A 20248-nucleotide genomic window follows, 5' to 3' on the forward strand; every position below is an offset into this window, starting at 1 on the left:
ATTAATGTCATTTTCGACTACACAAAATTTGGCTAAAACCTCATCTTTGTCTTTGAAGAGTACTTTGATCAACAAACCAAACATATGTACCCAAAGCTTACACACTTAATATTATGAGCTAGAGTTTCTTTTTACTACAGTTTATAGGAATTCAAGACGTGCTCAAAGTGAACATGTATCAATACATAAAAGTAATTTATATATGAAATGAGACTTAAAAAAAGATACGTAAAAGCAGTTTCACATGTGAACCATCCGTGTGCACGGTTTAAATTTCGGCCACAATTTACTGACTTGGTTTAATCGAAACAGGAAAATTAATAAACGAACGTTTTGAAAGCGGGCTAACTGCTTAGGCTGTCGGCATGGATATCTGTCGGGGTTTCAAAACATTTAAATGTAGCCAAGGAGATGTGAACCAGCCACACGCGTAAGGTATAAACCAAAGTAAGGTTTATCATAGTAAAACGTACTACAGGCATAGATAATGGCATATGAACAATGTACTTGTTACAAATTGAATAGAATCTCTCTTTAAGAAACCGAAAATCACAACTTAAGAGCAGCTATGGCCTCGGGTTTGAAATCAACCCGCATACCTAAAACCCGCCTCACCTCTGCTGGAGTCAGTCTCCAAGTCATGGGCCCCGCATTCTCACCCCAGAAGTCCAAAATCTCAGACACCTTCTCCAAGTTTAGAATCGTTGCCATTTGGGTTAACCGAGCAAACTTATCTCTAACGGTCCGTTGAGTCATGCTAGAGAAATGGCTAACCAGCGCCCTCACGTCTCGGTCCAGTTGCAGACCACCAAGCTGGCTGAACCGTTTTTGCATCATGATAACTTCGAGCCGTTTTACAATGAAGTCGATAACCAAATGAACAAATGAGTCGTAGTTGTTGGCGGTCATTAACGGTTGGAGCCAGCCTGTGTTGGTTTCAACAGTGTGAAGAAGCCTCTGGACCCAGGGGTCGTTTACCTCGTTTTCTGCGTATTCGGTTTCTGAAAGCTCGTAGCTGACGGTTGCAACGCTGTCTAAAACAGGTCGGATTCGGTGCGTGACGGTTCCTACGAGTTGTTCTAACCCGGAAGCTAACGCTTTCTTGAACGTGTTGCTCATTTCTCCTAACTCAGATAGACATGACTTGATTCTTTCTCTGTCGGCTGGAGTGGGAAATACCTGATAAAAAGTAATTTTGTTGAAATTAAAAAAAATTATTAATTGTGTAATTTAAACATGGTAATAACATCTAGTAGGTTATTAAGCATCATGATGATTGAATGGGCCAGTAAACGAACAAAACGACAGAAAAGGTGCAAGTTTATATTTGACCGTTTAACTTTAACCGTTCAAACGATCGAACACAGAAAAATAAACTAACAGGTTTCTTGTCTGTGTTCGTTCCTTAAGAAAATGCACGTGTTCGTGTTAGTTTTTGTTCTTGTTCGTTCATTAAAGTATTAAACGAACGGTTCATGAACATAAACAAATGAACATGAGTAAACCTCATGATGATTCAATGGGCCTGTAAACGAACCAAACGAACACAAAAAGCACATGTTTATGTTCAACCGTTAAACTTTAACCAAACAAACGATCAAACACGAACAAATAAACTAAAGGTTGTTCGTGTTTGTTCGCTAAAAAAATGCACGTCTTCGCGTCAATTTATGTTTGTTCATTAACAGTATAAACGAACGATTCATGAACGTAAAACCAATAAAAAGTAAAAGTGAGTGTGTTAGGCCTAAAAAGTTATTAAAACTATGCTAAATTGTAATGGGCCTAAAAAGTTTAAATGAATATATTAACGAACTTAAACAAACGTAAAGTAACGAACAAAATGAGCGTAAACGCACGAACTTGAATGAACAAAGTAAATGAACGAACGAGACATGTGGTCATGTTGGTTTGTTTAACTAAATGCACAAATTTTTTAATTCATGCTCGTTCATTTATTATATAAGCAAACATAAACGACTTTCCCACCGAACAGTTCAATGAACACTCGTTTCGTTTACAGGCCTATAATTCAACATTGGATTGCAACATGTCAACTTTAACTAACAGACAAATGAAAGATTCATTAGCTAATCTTTTAACTATTTTCAGTAACTGAAAGGGTATTCTAATAATGAATGAAGGCCTAAATTTCTTAAACAATATTATATAAAACACAAAATAATAATGGATGAAAGTACTAACCTCAACACACTGTTCTTCAATTTCATGTCTCAGTTTAAGTGCATACTCACTACTAACATCCATATTATTCAAAGCAGTAGCAATATCAACGCCTGTTTTCTGCACAACGCCACCCAAAAACAGCTTTCCCGCAAGATTCGGCTCCCTCATTTTCTGCTGCAAAGCATCGTTATACTCACCACCAAGCAAACTTACAGCACTGCTCAACGCTGCAATGACCGAATTAATATTGGATGTCGATATCGACCTGCGACAACAACTCTGTAACACATAAAACACATCATCAACCATGGACGTTGTAAGGCTGTCCATCACATGCTCATCAATCTTTATCGCCTTCCTGACATTTTCAACCATGAAGAATCCCTCCAAGATCACATAATAACTAGTAATATCTTGAATAACTTTGCTGAAATTACCACTTCTGAAAGCTTTAGTGGCTCGGGGAGTCAACTCCGGGTCAACATGACTCAGCCCCTTAATCTTCGAAACCATGTAACCGGTATAATCCTCACCTAACTGCGTAAGTGACAATATTTCTTCAAGAAACAACTCGATTTCCCGAGGGTCCGGTCCTTCTTCTTCACCGGAAGAAAGCAAATCATTCTTGTAAGAATTGATTTCCGACGTCAGTTTCGACAATTTCCTAAACTCCATATACTTTTTCAATATCAACGAGCCTCGAGAATCACACTCCTCTTGAAGCTCACAAATTGCATACACAATTCCGTCTTCTCCGCATAAACTTTTCAAAATCTCCTCATTCTCTTCAATTGCTAACACGATATCTTTGAATAAATTGGTCAAACACGCAACAAAATTAACCTGACTCTGATTCTGTTCCATAAACTCCACTAACTGCTCGAATTCAAGCTTGGACCTAACAGATATCACCTTCTTTAAATAACTAACATATGCCTGCAAACAGGGTGAACAATAATCAAACCGTTAACCAAACCAAATTGGAAACACAAAACCGAAAACCAAATTAACCACAAATCGGTTATTTTTTGTACTCATGATTAACCAAATTAACCAAACCGTACCATTCGTATTTTCATATATATATATATATCTCCATTTCATGTATTTATATATTCATTTCATGTATTTAGACCTTAATTTAATGTATTTATATATGCATCCATTTGACCGAACAGAACCGAAAACCGAAAAATCAACTGAAAACCAAATTAACCACGAATCGATTATCGGTTATTTTTTGGACCCTCGATTCACCAAACCAATAACCGACGAAACCGAAGTGAAATTAACAGAAAACCAAATTAACCAAAAATCGGTTTTCGGTTATTTTTTGTACCCTTGATTAACCAAACTAACCGAAACTGAACCGTTCGCATTTTCATATATTTATATCTCCATTTCATGTATATACGCATCCATTTGCCCGAACTGAACCGAAAACCAAGTTAACCACAAATCGGTTATCGTTTAGTTTTTGTACCCTCGATTTACCGACCTGAAAACGACGAAACCAAATTGAAACTAAATGAAACCACATTAACCAAAAATCGGTTTTTGGTTACTTTTTGTACCCTTGATCAACCAAATTAACCAAACCATTCGTATTTTCATATATTTACATCTCCATTTCATGTAATTAAACCTTAATTCTATGCATTTACGCATCCATTTAAACGAAATGAATTAACCGAATAACCTCACCTGCAATCCTTCTTCCTCCAGACCCAGCGGCGAGTAAATCCGAATAAACCTTATAACCGCCCCATGATCCCGCTGATCCACGGCAGCCGCCAACCGCCTCCTAACGATCGCTTCCAGCTGCCTCTTGGCCGCAAACAGCATCTCCCGCTGATCAGACCCCGAATCCTTATACTTGGCATCAATCTGCAGAAACCTCTGCACACAGTCCGCAGCCGACTCAAAATCCTCACTCTCCAGCGCCTTCTGCACACCCGAGATACAATCGGACCGCTCGACAATGGCATCGATGCGGTTCAAGGTCTCGTGGACTCTGGACTGGGCGAGATCGAGTTCCCGGACCTTGCCGGAGACCTGGTCGGCGAGGAGGCAGGTGGAATTGACGTTGGAGAGCATGAGATGGGATTCGGATTGGACGAGGTCGAGGACGTCGGAGGATTTCTGGAGGGAGGAGAGGTGCCTGTCGAGATCTGGTCGGAGAAGGAGGATGTTTTCGAGTTGGAGGTCGAGGTTGCGTTGGTAGGCAATGCATTCGTGGAGGAGGCGGCTCATGGTGCTCACGTCCGTCAGGGTTTGGACCAGGGTTAGGGATTCGGGTGACCCGAATTTGATGGGTTCTGGGTGTTGGTCGTCTGCTGGTGCTGGCGGTGATGACGTCATGGTGGTGGTGGTGGTGGAAGTGGAGATCGGAAGGGTGAAATGGTAATTTTGGTAGTAATCGGTTGGGGGTAGCGGCAGAGACAGCCTTTTGAGGGTGGTGGTGGTGGTGGTGGAGGTGGAGATCTGAAAGTTTGTAGCTTAATTTTAAATTATTATTATTATTATTATTATTATTATTATTATTATTATTATAAGGAACTAACGGAATTATCTTTTTGTTAACGAAATTATATACATTTGCTACAACGAGTAGTATATTGTCTGGTTAGTCAGCATCTAGCATTTATAAACTGATCCAAGCCGACCAAGCGTATATCCGAGTTACAACACGTCAACTGTAAATATCGTTAGAAGTGATTCGAGACTAAACACTCTCTAACGATCAAGAAATGCCGGTAAGAAAAAAAATGAAAAAATAAGCTCTCATCCTACGTTACTAAAGTGGTCAGAATCAGGGATGGGATGGTTCGGTCTGGCTCTGTCATATTTTGATTCGGTCAAGGATATATTGGAATACCCATGTAAACATAAGAGTAATAAGAATGGGATCAGGCGATCTCGTTAGTTACTTGTTGGTTAATTTGGGGAGCTTAAAATGACTAGATTTTGTGGAACAAACTAGTATCGGCAAACAAGTTGGTGAGCGACAACAAAACTACTACCTTCTTATTTGACTTTGTTCGGTTCGTTCAATCTATATTTCTTTCCTCATATGTTTGGGGCTCTTGTGACTTGCTTGTCCTTTTTTTTTTTTTAGTATTTAAAAAAAGAAGAAAAAAACAGTGGTAAAAAGTAAAAATGTAGTTAAAACAAAAGTTGTAAATTTTTGCTCAAAATTCGTACGGACCATAATACGAATATTCCGTTTGATTTGATGAACCAAAAGGGGACAAGAAGATTCACAAAGGGTTAGATTAGATACTACTGAAACAAGCTAAGATTCGAGTTATATCTCCAAGTAGACGATGCAAACTCCGGTATCATAACTGTAAACTTTCTTCAACTGTTCAATTCACTGTTCGCCCACCAACTGTTTGTTAATATGTCTGATAATAAACTTCGATTATTGAGGTTTGAATTCATACCAAAGTTTGATAATTAGCTCACTTGTTGAGTTATTGACTTATTGGTGTTAATTTCAAGAAACAAGAAATGGGTTTGACCTAATTAATAGCATTTATGAAACAAAAAAGGGATTTGGGGATTATCTTTTCAGAATTTAAAAACAGAATCAACATTAAGTTTTCTTGAAACTAAAGATCTATTTTACATGTTCCATTTGCCAAGAATTAGTAGGGGCATAAACGAGCCAAGCCACTCGTGAGCTACTTGAAATCGACTCGCCAAAAGCTCGAATCGATCGAGCTCGAGCTTAAAAATAAATGAGCCTGAGCCTGCTTATCGAGATCGAGCCGGCTCACGGGCCTAAACGAGCCTATTATTTTTGTAAATTTTATTTAAAGTATTTAGTGTATATTTATTTAATCATTATTATTATATATTATTGTTATATATAACTAGTTGATTACCCGGCACGTTGCGCCGGGCTAGTTAAGATACAGACGATTAAGTAGGGTTTTACAAGCAACAAAGTAGAGGTGGAGCAACAGTGTACTGTACGGTTTTACATAAGTTTTCCCAACATATAGATTAGTAAGATGCGTTGTTGCATAAGACAGTCTTCATGTTCTGTATCTGTGTTGCTGTTAGTGGTCATCCGCTGTTGATGACTTGATGTTGACAAAAGATTTTTGTGGACAAAACTGCAGCTTTTGGTTGGGTTATCGTTCAGATGTTGCGAGGCTCCCCGGAAACTGATGACTGCTGTAGAATATAATACTTAATTAAATAACATAAACAAATCATGCATTGTTTAAAACCCATGGTTGCCTTCAATTTTTGCAGCCCGTTTCTTTTGACCTGCTAACCAGTTTATGACCCGCTAACTAATTTTGGCCCGAATCCATGACCCGTAAACGAACCCGAACCATCAAGATTATCCTACAATGACTCTTTTCTAATAACATCAAATTATTGACATCACAGATGTTAATTCTATTCTAATAGCGACCAGTTCTTTTCTGTTATATGTTATAAAACGATCAAACTAAGTTGTAGAATTGTAGCTTTGTTTTTGTATATTGCATCACGGATATTTATGGTTTAAAAGTGTATTCTTTTTTAATAATTTATGGTGCTACATTTCCAAGAACGGATCATGTCGGGCTATTTTTTGTGATGTTGACACAAGATGGTCAAACGGGCCAGATCATAGGTCAGTATCCTTCATGACCAGAATTGAGGCATGTTAAGTTCTTTCATTTTTTTAGGACATCAAATAAGTGATTTTTATAGAGCATGTTCAATTATTTAAAATTAGGGTTGCTGCCTGATGATAATGATGATAACTGATACACAGTACAAAAACATAATTATACACCCGACAGCAACAGTAGTGAATTTGTTTAGTTATTAGATGCAGGTGAAATTTAAACCAATTAACAAATTTGGTTTCGGTTTAAGAGTGAGACAAATTCGAGTTTAATCAAAGTTGTTCGGTACCTGTTAAGAGGTCTTAGTTGTTATTAGGGTGTTCAGCAGCTCCTATGGCAGGAAGTTAAACTGATATAGAGGGATGCCATCTTTCTGAATTGGAGCCGCTTGTGTGTACCTTCCCAGCCTAATAGAAGCTTCGTGATTGATGGTTCGTATTGTATAGCGTTTCGAAGTGCATATATTGAGTAGCGGCGGTTAACGTGAAGTGCGTCGATCAGGTGCTGCATGTTCTCCGCAGCAGAGACAAAAACCTCTGGCCTAGTTAAGGGCTCGAACTCGGGAACTGATCGATTCACAACATTTCAACCTCCGATGTACAACTTAACCACTCTACCACAACTACAATTGTGCTAAATCTCCGAAGCTTATACTATATAACAAAAAAGATTTGTCAAGAAAACCTGCGGCACTAAACTTTGTGTTTATACTAATTAGATAATTAGAAAATTATATTAAAATAATTATAAATATATAATTTAATTTATAAATAATAAACAAGCCGAGCTCGAGCTTTATAAATAGAGCCTAGCCCAAACCTACTTGAGCTCAGGCTCGTCTCGGCTCGGCTCATTAGCACCACTTGCCAAGATCAATTAAGTTATGAAATGTGTCAAATTTCCAGTTTGTTCATCTTAAGTGGGCAGATGAGGAATCATTGGTTGGTGCTTCAGTTTCATTATATGATGACTCAGACACCTGCATTATCAGCGATCATCGACATCAAGCACTCAGGTTTAAAATGACAGTTTTCACTTTTTATTTTGAGCTCCATAAACATGAGTAATGATTTACGGCTGCTATTTAACTTATTGGAATATATGTTTGTAAACAGCATAATAAGCATAGAGCAGAAGGATCTATCAGCAAATGACATAAACCAAGCGGGACGTTTACAGGGTCTAACAAACGAGGACTACATGGAGAAGATAATGGAGGTCACCGATAAACTTGATATGGTATAAACATGAACCATCATGTAATTTAATTCCTGACAGATTAAACTTATTTTATATGTTGTTATTTGCAGGTGAAGAATATAGTTAGGCCAGGTTGTTCTTATGAGGTATTGAACATCGCCTTACGCCACATGTCAATGCTTGCCACGATTCTCTCCAAAACGCCACAAAAACTTCATGCATCGCTTTGATGGCGCGTTCTGATTGTTGTTATTTCATATGTAAATGCATAATTATGGTCGGTTATTGTACCATGTGTAACTTGAAAGTTGAGGTAGCTGTTTAGTCCTTTGAATGATCAATATAGCGTTTGACTTTGACTGATTGTTCATAGTTTGTTGACATTTTCTAATTAATTTATGACCCGACGTTTCTTCATGTTTAGTCTGCTAGAAAGTCGGATCAAGTGTACAAAATTTTCATTAATAGTTCATACCAGTATACCAATACAATGAGGATGTTTTCGAGTTGGAGGTCGAGGTTGCGTTGGTAGGCAATGCATTCGTGGAGGAGGCGGCTCATGTGCTCACGTCGGTCAGGGTTTGGACGAGAGTCAGGGATTCGGGTGACCCGAATTTGATGGGTTGTTGGTGTTGGTAGTTTGGTGGTGGTGATGGTGGTTACGCCACCGGGAAGTGGAGATCGGAAATAATAATAGGAGTTGGAGAAGAGAAGATATGGTAGCCACAGGGGGGATTATTATATTGGTATCAAGTCTGGAGATAAGCATAGTATAAGTTTAGAATTGAAACTATGTTGTTACCCGGCGCGCCCGGGGTTGTTTTATGTTTGGTAACATAATGCGTTGCTTTCGTGAATTGGCGCGAATTCGATGGGTATCGACTATATCCAAGCTACAAAACATAGATAATTCGTTAGAGAGGACCGAGGCCGAAGCATGAGGAACGCTCTATGACAGTCAAGTTAATAATCTGTAACAATATAAATAAACGGAATATGTATAATGCAATGACATGTAAGTAAATAAGTATATGGTTTGAGATTGCTAACGTGCAAGTCGAAAGTAGGTTATGTTCAGTTCAACGGAGTTAACAATGTATTATCAGGTCTGGGTATTAATATCATCGATGATCTTAAAAATGTAAAATAAATTAGTTCACAACAAAATTTGTGTCAGATGCAAGTTTACAACTACCATCAAACCTGCATATTATTTTAAGTTCGCATCATTGCACAAAAATCACATCCATGTATCCATAAGCAACGGAACGAACAAATCGCATATCAAAATTGACAACTTTAAATAAAAACTAACCGAATCTCAAGACATTGGTATATCAAAAATGCACATACAACTAAAGCGAAACCGTACGCCTATAAAGTATTTCATCATCACTTTCATCTTCATCATCCGACACCATTTGACCACCTAGTAAATCCAATTTCCCGCCCATAACAAACCTCGGCCCGTCAACCTCACTTTCAACATACTCCGCATACAATCTTTCTTCAAATCTTTGATCACTACAATTAAGAAACCAAGATAAAGAGCATCTAATCCCCTTGTGCTGCAATCTTTGATACCGCGGTTTAATTCTTGATTCAAGCCCGTAAGTAAAATACTCAGGAAACTCAACCAATTCCTTCAATGGTCTTCCCATTTCGCTTTTGAAAAAATAAAAACTATTTTTCATCAAACTAACTTGCAAAGCAAGTAACTGCGGGCACTTAACTACCATCTTAGCAACATCTTCACCCGACAAACCTCGTGCAACAAGAAAGTCAATGGGCTTCATTATCACATTTTGACCAAGAGAAACCACTTGAGGCATTCTTTCGATCACACGCGCGAACCCTTCGGGGTCAATCTTTAACTTCAAGTTAAAAAAATATTGTTGTGTCGATAACTTGGCTTTCAACGGAAGCCCTAGCATTTGTGGATATTGAGAGATAACCGAACCTAACACTTCCTTTCGCACACCAAAACTAACTAAACAGTTAACATTCGGTTTGACCAAATCTTCAAGATCAAAACCAATAACATACGCGCGTTTTTCAAACATTCTAGCCAACACCTTTTTTGGTAAACCTAACGAAACTAAATACTCAACCAACGGTTTTATCATCGTCCCAACACGCATCCCCAAAAAGTACGGATATTGTGTAACCATGGGCCCGATATCTCTCGGGTTAACACCAATGCTAACCAAATACGCAACCGAAGTACTCATCGTTCCTTCCAACTTAAACCCTAACAACTCGGGATACTTCATTAACACATATCCAATATCTTGTCTCTCAACATCTAACCCGCGAAGGAACCTAATAACCGGCACGAGCTCAACGACCACACTAGCATGAAGCACTTGCGGATACTTTTTCACAAACTCACCCATTTTCGACCGTTGAATTCCAACCTTTTCCAAGTATCCCAATACCGGAATAATATTCTTCCTCACACTGCACCCGAGCATTAACGGGTACTCATTAATATCGTCAATCGTCAACCCGATTTTCTGCAAAAACTCTACGCGCTCACGCATCACATCGATAGTCGACGGTAACTCAACCTCCTCTAACTCATCCGGAATAATGCCTATGGATTTCAAGTAATCGGAAATGATTACCCGCGAAACGAGCTTTTCTTTTCGGCCGTGGACGACGCCCCAAGTGACCGTTGGCATTTCATATTCTGGGAATTTTGAAGTGGAATAGGGTTTAACTGATAAAACCCTAAGAAGGCTAAATTGGGGGTTTTGATAGGGTTTAAGGGGATGAAAAGGAATAAAGTTTACACCTTTGGATTGATTGGATAAAAACTGAAGTGGGTTTATGATAAAAGATCTAATTGGGTGTTTTCTTCTACAAAGAAAGATCATTTTGAATGAAAATGAAATTAGGGCTTGCAATTAGAGATTTGGGGGTGATTGAATTAGAATTAGAGTGTGTAATTGGTGTAATTAGAGATGTGAGAAGAGGATTACCGGTGTGAAGAGGATTCACTTCCGTCAATGGCCGCTAATGAAGAAGAAGAAGAAGAAGAGGGCTCTGTAAAGAGAATCGGAGATTGTGTTTGTGACTACATTGGGAAGAAAACTATAATTATTTTTCTTTTTTATTTTTATTAAAGTAGAATTCTTTAAACACATAAGTTACGATATGATTTTTTTCAATGAACATAGGAATAAGTTAATAATTGGTTCTAGAAAGCAAAAAGTATACATAAACGATCAGGTGCAAAGTGTAAAAATGTTCCGCTTTTCAAACACGAGACGTAATATGACTCAATAATTTTCCGATCATTTTTACCCGAAACTCGAAATTCAACCCGAGAAAACCTGTATTCGAAACCAAACTAACCTGACCTAAGAAACTTGAACCCGAGAAAAGGCTAGCCCGAACCCGAACCGAAGTAATTCGGGTTGGTTCTTGGGTCGGAATTCTAGGTTTTGGGTCAACCCGAATAAACTTTTAGCTTTAAAACCATGTGTATTTTTAGGTATTTTAGGATAAGCCTTAACCGCTGACGTTATTAGAATTTACTCCAAATCGATTGTTCTCATTCCACCTATTATGAATCAATTGTTTATTATTTATTAATGTTTCAATTTACAACTAAAAAAACTATAACTAATCATGGCATACTGAGACGATTACGTTGATTTTGTTTATTATGGTAGAACTTTGTTATATTTTCCTCTTTTCAAGGTGTTTTATCTGTTTATTTTTGTTTTTGTTATTGGTTTTTGCATTACCAGTATAGAAGAATATGCTACATATAAATTTAGTAATGTAGTTTTTTTTCCTATGATACTCAAAACCCGATTAACCTAACCCGAAAAAACTTATACCCGAATTACGCGAACCCGAAGAAAATGTGAGAGATTTGGGTTGGGATTTATGTCTAGATTTAAAACTTTGAAACCCGAAGAACCTGACCCGAAAAACCCGAAACCCAAAAAACTAATCCGATGAGCACCCCTATCTGTATGTATCTTTAGCGTATCATACCCAAATAGGTATAAACAAGCTTTATATGTTATTTAATAATTAAGTTACCTAACTGGCTAAGTATGCAACCTAAAAAACTGTATATAATATACAAGGGAAAATCTCATATATACAACCTAAAATTAAGTGGCTAAGTATGAAACCTAAAAAGCTGTATATTGCATACGACTTCAATAGGGAAAAAATTCACCATGTAAAAAAAGTGTGTGCCTTAGGGCGCATTTTTGTGAACCACGCCTAAACCAGCAGTTCTTAGACAAAACTCATCGTATTTAGCCTGAAGCATGAGCCTTTGCGCCAACGCCTCATGTCTAGGTTTGCTTTTTCTAAAACCAATGATGATTTACATGTTGACATGTTGTGGTCTTCGACTTAAAAAAGCTAATGATGAGCCAGATAGAAATAAATCTATAATAGAGAAAACTATTGAAAGAAATTTGATTATTTATTTTCTAAACTATTACACAAAGCCTGATTTATAAGAAAAATCTAAAATTTTATGTGTAGTCAAATTTGAAAATTAAAATTGCTTGCATAATAATCAAATTTACTATCCAAGTAAACATATGAATAACTCGAAATAAAGACGGCAATGGTGGTGGAAGGCTTTTGTGTTGGTGGATGGTTGATTTGGACCTGGTGGGCAGGTGTGATGTTGGATAATCGATTGGTGGTTCGACCCCTAAATACTTGAATATGAAATAACAACGATTCAGAAAGATACCAAGAACATTCTTGAAATATGAAAGCTACATCCACCAAATGCATTAGGAGTGTCCATAGGTTGGTTTTGGCTTAAACCAAAACAAAAACCTTTTTTTTTGGTTTTTAAAAATGAAAATCATTAATTTTGATTTTTCGGTTTTTGACTTTAGGTTTCACAGCAGGTCTGATTTAGTTATGTTTTCTCAAATTTGCCATTTGTGCTTGAAACTTTTGAGGAAAAAATGACCCAAAATAATGTATTTGGGTCTAAAACTTTTATTCTACTTTTTTTTTGTTAAATAATGATTAATTAATTATCACACATTTTGGGTCTAAAAAGTTTGGGCTACACCATCTATATATCACAAATTCAATAACAAAAGTCGGCTTTTCTGGTTTCAATAGGTTCTGTTCGATTCGGTTTTGGGTACGCACAAAACCCAAACCAATAACAAAATTCGGTATTCGGAAGACATTACCAAACCATCAGTTTTTATTTTGTTCAGTCTGTCAATTTGATCATGTCGATCATTTTGGTTTCCGGTTGGTTTTTTCGATTTCATGCACAGACGTGATATGCATCACGATTCGAAACATTAACACGCCATGTTTCATCTTATTACCAATAATTTCGATAAAGATTTTATGGTACTAAAATAGAATGTAAAAACAATCATGCATGATGACACTCAAGACACTTGGTTAACAAATAGCAGAACTTGCACACGATCGCAAATGAAGCGGAAGCAAAGCATGTTGTACACACGACATTATCCAAGTCCGTATACATACAACGTTATTTATACACATAGTTTCCAAACCTAGTAACCTACGCTCCTTCAGTTGGATACTTTAACAACCCTTCCCACGCAGTTGTCTTTTGGCCTTGGATGAGGCAGGTACCTAACAGGACAGCTTGGATTCTCCATTTCAAGTCTACAATATAAAATCAAATATTACGTATTTTTTTCTTATTATTATAGTATCTTAACATAATGAATAATTATGTATACTATAAATATAAAATACTATAAAAGTGGTGGACAAACAAAAGAGGAGGGAAAAATTGATTGAGTAAATAGAACTTATTCAATGAACTTATAAAAAAAATCTTATAATTATTAAGAACTCAACGGGACCTTCTCTCTCAAATCAGACAAACAAAGATCATATTTGATCAACATTTCATCATACATATATATAAATATATTGATAACACGAATATATATAACTAAAGAGACGTTCATTTATGAACCAATAGTATGTTATGAAATAAGAGCACGACATAACGAATTTGTATACATATGTCTTTGAATGTGACTCATAAGGTAGTTGTGTAACCACATCCGTTTCCCTCTCACACACTAATGTACCCATGTAATAATCCACATCATTGATGAACGCTATATATATTTAAAAATCAAGCTGAATATGTACATATAAGTTATTTATATTTCACTCTTAAGAATTTTATATTATAAGAAAATCATTTAAATACAATGCTTACTCATTTCTTTTTTTAAATTTAAAAAATTATACATATGCATAAACAAATCTCCTTTATGTATGGAACTTATACATGTGCAGATAAACGGTTAAAAATTGAAAAACATATAAACAAATTAGTTTTCTTTTTTTTACATACATAACGTACATATTTATATGCAAAACTGAATATTTATAAGAAAAATTAAATGACTTAGATTTAATTTAATTATTATATATATATATATATATATATATATATATATTATCTTATTATAGTTTAGTGTTACACAATAAGCTTACTTGTAATTTAGGAGAAAATGATGAAGGAAGATGGAAATCTCTAGCTTGGCAAGGCTGTATCCAGGGCAAAGTCTACTTCCTCCCCCAAATGGAACAAAAGTTCCTGGTTTGGGTACATACCCCTAGTCAACAATATGCATGCTCATATTAGTGCACAACTCACAAAGTCATTAGTATATACAAGCAAGACATTATAGACTTACATCCCATCTTGAAGGATCAAACTCTTTGGGTTGGGGGTAATATTCAGGATTATGGTGAACACTCCTATACCAAAGCAAAATCTTCCATCCCTTAGGAATCACATAACCTAAAACCAAATAATTAACAAATTCATATCTAAGTAGAGGTGTTTTATATATTTATTTAGATCGAGTTTATGACCGAACCTTTGAACTCGACATCTTCTTTGGCTTCTCGAAAAGTCATGAACGAAAATGACACCACGCGAAGCGTTTCATCAATCACCTTAGATAGATATTCCATTTGCATATACTCGTTTAGGGTCAACCCCTTTTGGTCCGACCACATATTATTCGCAATCCTCTCTTGTTCTTCCTTGGCGGCTCGGAAAACATCAGGGTGTGCTTGGAGAAAGATAGTGGCCCACATTGTGATGTGGCCTGATGATTCATGGCCTGCGTTTAAGTATGCAATTAACGTATCGATGATCTCTTCGTTGTCTAGTTTTCTTCCGTTGTCGTTTTCACACTCTAGGAGAAGATCGAGCATATCCTTTCGAGTAATCCCTTGAGGTGTTTCTCGTTTCTTCCTGCGTTCGTTTATTATTCCATCCATAATGGTTGCGAGTTTCCTTCTTGCCTATAAACGTGTAGTAATTCAATTGACTCAATTTCTAACATGACATGGAATTCATAAGTTTGGGTTCAGCTGACTCAATTCACGTTTCGCTAATGGGTCATGTTCGAGTTAACCTGATGGGTTCGAGTCAGTTTCAAGTCAAGCCCATAAATGTGTTTACTATAACTTGAATTGATAGGATATTTTATTGCAAAATTTAAAAGAAAATAGTAAAACTAAAATCAAGTTTTGTAATTATTTTAAGTATATTCGTATTTATTTTATTCATATTTGGAATTTTGAAGTATTAAATATTAAAAAAAAGAGTTAAACTAAATTCCATGGGTCGGGTTCATATCTATTCGTGAAAACTCATGACGTGTTCATGTCTATGTCTGTGTTTGACATGATTTTCGAGTTCGTATTGTATTTATGTGCATGCCAAATTTTTGGGTTCGTGTTGGGTCAATCCATCAACCCGTAAACATGAACCATTTAAGAAAATCATCTTAAAAAACAATCATGTTACATCTACAATTGTATTTTGTAGTAAACAAAACAGTGAAACACCATGAGAACGAACCTTAAGTGCTTCATAGTATGCAAAACCAGGAATATTGATGGCCATGGCCCTAAGGCCACAATTAAGCGTTGTGCACTCTTTCTCCAAGACCTCCATCAAGTGTTCAATCTCTGAGCTTAGAAAAATATGCATAATTATCTTAAACGTTAACCTTCGGAGTTCGGTTAGGAACTCGATTCGGCCCATTTTTGACCATTTATCCAATGACGAGACTACATTGGTCTCGATGTAGGGGATGTACATAGACAAGGCTTCATGGCCATTGATCGGTGTTTTGGTCAACTTACGAAGCCTTTTGTGTTCTTCATATGATATTCCAATAAACGATTTCCTTCCCGTGATTTCAACTGCGGAGTTAGGCCACCCTTGCATGAATCTGTTGTCATCCAACAGCACCTGTCTAACTACTTCGGGTACAGTCACGATGATGCCAGGACTACCGAACATTGTAAATACCGCTGGACCCGCATCTAAATTAAAAAAAACATATTGTTTTGTGAAATGATAAATAAAAAGATTTTGCTACATCAAATTTATCAAAGATCATAACATTTGAGAAATTAAAAATACATAGGCCAGTAGGCCACCAAATATTTGTACACTAGCCCCAAATAATCAGATATAATTGGCAATCAATACGACTTGCATGTATTACACAACATAGGTCATATTGATCTCAGTAGTGTTAGTTTGTGTCCAGTGACAAATAAATTATTTTGATAGATATTTTTAAGACATATGGATCCCCCAACAAAACATCATGAAATATGAAAGTTTTATTTTTGTTTTCTTCTTCTTTTTTTTTATAATTATTTTGGTTGGTTTGTCTGTTTCTTATATAATATTAAATACTTTTTAATGTTATATATAATTTGTTTTTATAGAAATATTATATAATCTTACATTAATGCTAATTTAATTAAATTATATTAAATAACATCATATAATTAATTTATATTTTTATATAACACAAATTATGACTGATAATTTAATATAACTAAATATTCTATATAATATAACTACTCTATTATATAATACAATATAAATATTAAATAATTTATAATTAATATAATATTTTTAACAAATGTTAGGGAGAAAATAGTTATAATAGTTGGATGACCATGAGTACATGACACAAGTTTTCACAGTTGACACCAAAATGAGTCGTTAAATACTCTAAAATTCCAATTAATTACAAAAAATAAAATAAAAAATACAAATTTATATAAACTTTCATTTAATCAATAAATTAAATATATACCTGATTAATTTAAGTTACGACGTAAATCCATATATTCACACTCTTTAATCCCCATTTCAAAACCACCATTAACCCCAACAAAATTCCCATATAATAACCAAATTCCATTTTCAAATTCGCAATCAAACTATACGTGTATTGATAGATATATATACTTGTATAGAGAGTGAAAGATAAGGATGAGGTTGGAGTGTCATGATTTATATAAGAAGATATGCACGTGTTTTTGTCACATTTGTTTTATGTTAATTAATCGAGAATTATATTATATCATAAGATATGTAAATTGTTGAAATTGTATCTGTGTTTGTTTGATAAGTATTTTAGGAAAATTATCAACCACACCTTACTAAGATAATGATCAAGTAATAAATAATAATATTAAGAAGGCGCCGTAATTACGCAGTTAGCCTCTAACGTTTCTCTAAAATAACATGATTGAGTATTAAGGGCTTAAAAGTTACATGTTTAGGTATTAAGGTTTTCATTTTGTAGCAATGTTAAGTACTTAAGTTTAACTTTCGTTAAATATTAACAAAAATGATAGACATGTGCAAAAAAGATGAGGACATTATTGTCATTACACATTCTCACTCAAAATGTCACATTAGTCAGAACGTGAAATTGTCATACTATATATATTTATGATCGATGTGTCATACAACTTAAATGAGAACGTATTATTGCAAAGTACGAATGATTTTTATCCATTTATCTTATAAATATGATATTCAAGATCCGTCACTCGTCCCAATACAATTTAGAAAGAAATAGACTAAACGTATCATTTTCATTCGTAGCTTTATTTAAGATGGGATTAGGCTACTTTTGTTATGCATGTGCTGCCTTTTGATTTCGTTGAAATATTTTGATTTTTATAGTTTACACGTTATGATTCAAAGCAGTACGTACAACTTGTTTGATTTTTTTTTCAAAATTGAAATTTTGATGTTTTGGAAGTGGTTTTCAGGAGAGAGTAAAAGTGATAATGCTTTCTAGGTGATCCGTCATTTGAAATGGCGGATCTCTAATTAAATATAGGGGCTGCCAGTTTTTGTCGGGTGAGTTAGACAAGTAGTTGGTGTTCCAAAATTTGAAATGACGGATGTAGTACATTTTTGGTGTGATCCGCCATTTAAAATGACAAGTGTCGTCTGGACATCCGTCATTCTAAATAACAAGTATGAACAGTTGCTGCTAGATTTGATAACTCCTAATTTTTCAATTTTCTTTTTATATTTATTGTATTGATATGTTTTTACTTTAACTTTATTTTTTAAAAGACTAATAATTAGTATTATTTATAAAATAATATAATTAACTATTAAAAATTAATTAATATTATTAAAAAGACTGTTATACTTTTATTTATTTTTCTTTATTAATAATTAATTAGTATTATTAAAAAGACAAATAATTAGTATTATTAAAAAGACAAATAATTAGTATTATTAATTAACATAATGATACTTTCAATTAATAAATATAATATTAATTGAGTTCGGCCATATCTTTTTCGGCCAAAGTCAATTATTATTATACTTATTAATTAAAAGTAATATTAATATACTAATTAATGTTAATTAATAATATTAACAAGTTTTTGACATCATGCGTTGCGACTGGATGAGCGTCTGTATACAGGTAGTCATTAATCAAAAATAGTTTCAATAATAGAAGACAATGAAGTAAACGTGTGTGTGTGGTTGATAATCATATTATATATTGCGTGGCTATTATTGAAAGTTAGATAAATAGTGAAATTAGTGAGAGAAAGAAATGTTGGTTTTTAATATATAATAATGATTAGTTATTTAATTATACTAATTAAATATTAAATATTAATAAAAGTAAAATAAATAAAAGTAAAAACGGATTAGTCATTTTAATAATACTAATATATTTTTACTAGTTAATTATATTATTTTATAAATAATACTAATTCTTAGTCTTTTTAAAAAATATAATAAAAGTAAAAACATATAATACAATAAATATAAAATGAAAAATTAGGAGTTGTCAAATCTGGCAGGTACTGTTTATACTTGTCATTTGAAATGACGGATGTCCAGACGACACTTGTCATTTCAAATGACGGATCACGCAAAAAATGCATCACATCCGTCATTTCAAATGGCAGAACACCAGCTACTTGTCCAACCCACTCGACAAAAACTAACAGCCCCTATATTTAATCATAGATCCGCCATTTCAAATGACGGATCACCTAGAAACCATTATCACTCTTTCTCTCTCCTAAAAACCATTTTCACCGCATCAAATTTCCTATTTTTAAAATAAATTCATTTGATTAATGGTTTTTGCTTTTATGTATGTAATTGATATCGTCTATGAATGATTTCTTGAGATTGTTCAAAACGTACGGTTTAGGATTTATAGTTTTATAGTAATTGAAAGAATTGTGTATGGTACATTGATTGTTCTTTGTTTCCTATGTTGCGTCTTTTATGTTGTTGGTTTTTAAATTCTTTGGTAATCGTTTGGTCGGTTTGGTCGGTATATGGAGCGTGGAGCTTTTCATAAAAATCCGTTTGGTAAGCTTAAGATATCGCGTTCTTTCAATAGTATTCGTGAACGTTCAATAATGTGTTCATTTATGTCTGTCCAATTACGTCCGTTTATGTGGGTCCAGTTAGTTAGTTTATGTCCTTTCGCTTAGGTTCATGCATCAATATTTTTATTCTTTTGTTTTTCTACCCGCATACATAAACCATTGTAAGGTTAAAAGTTTAAACCCTAGATCAGTTCTAACCTTACGCCGCCGCCACTATACTGCTACCACTTACGTCCGTTTGTGTCTAATGGTGTCCGTTAGTGTTCGTTTATAGTTTTAACAAACAGACATGAACAAACTCAATTCCTTAATGAACGTCAGTCCAACAAAAGCTTAACCGACGAACACGAAAAAAGTCACGCCCGGTTTAGTTTGGTTCGTTTGCAGCCCTAGTTTTTGTTATGTTATGCTATGCTAGTGATTGTTATTTGTATGCAAGTTTATACTGTTTATGAAAACTATTACCACCATCACATTTTTTAGTATAAAAGTTCTGGTTGAAT

At 34.9% G+C, this 20248-nt stretch overlaps 2 protein-coding genes and 1 pseudogene across 2 annotated transcripts; all 3 read right to left on the reverse strand.

Annotated features, from left to right (window-relative positions):
* Window positions 1-473: 473 nt before the first annotated feature.
* On the reverse strand, window positions 474-4548 carry LOC143577994 (conserved oligomeric Golgi complex subunit 4-like). The gene is made up of 3 exons (XM_077061686.1): window positions 3892-4548; window positions 2206-3123; window positions 474-1179 (listed from the first exon to the last, which is right to left on the reverse strand). The coding sequence occupies exons 1-3, from the start codon at window positions 4546-4548 to the stop codon at window positions 550-552; spliced, it is 2205 nt and encodes a 734-aa protein (XP_076917801.1). The 3' UTR covers window positions 474-549.
* Window positions 4549-9347: 4799 nt separating this feature from the next.
* On the reverse strand, window positions 9348-10915 carry LOC143577995 (transcription termination factor MTERF4, chloroplastic-like). The gene has a single exon (XM_077061687.1). It carries the CDS (start codon window positions 10898-10900, stop codon window positions 9377-9379), a length of 1524 nt encoding a protein of 507 aa, XP_076917802.1. The 5' UTR covers window positions 10901-10915; the 3' UTR covers window positions 9348-9376.
* Window positions 10916-13576: 2661 nt separating this feature from the next.
* LOC143577996 (ent-kaurenoic acid oxidase 2-like) lies at window positions 13577-17278 on the reverse strand (annotated as a pseudogene).
* Window positions 17279-20248: the final 2970 nt, after the last annotated feature.

This window comes from Bidens hawaiensis, unplaced genomic scaffold (genome assembly GCF_021521415.1).
Source record: "Bidens hawaiensis isolate Kalapana, Puna unplaced genomic scaffold, B.hawaiensis_p1.1 tig00028991_1, whole genome shotgun sequence".
In the NCBI taxonomy this organism is placed as follows: domain Eukaryota; kingdom Viridiplantae; phylum Streptophyta; class Magnoliopsida; order Asterales; family Asteraceae; genus Bidens; species Bidens hawaiensis.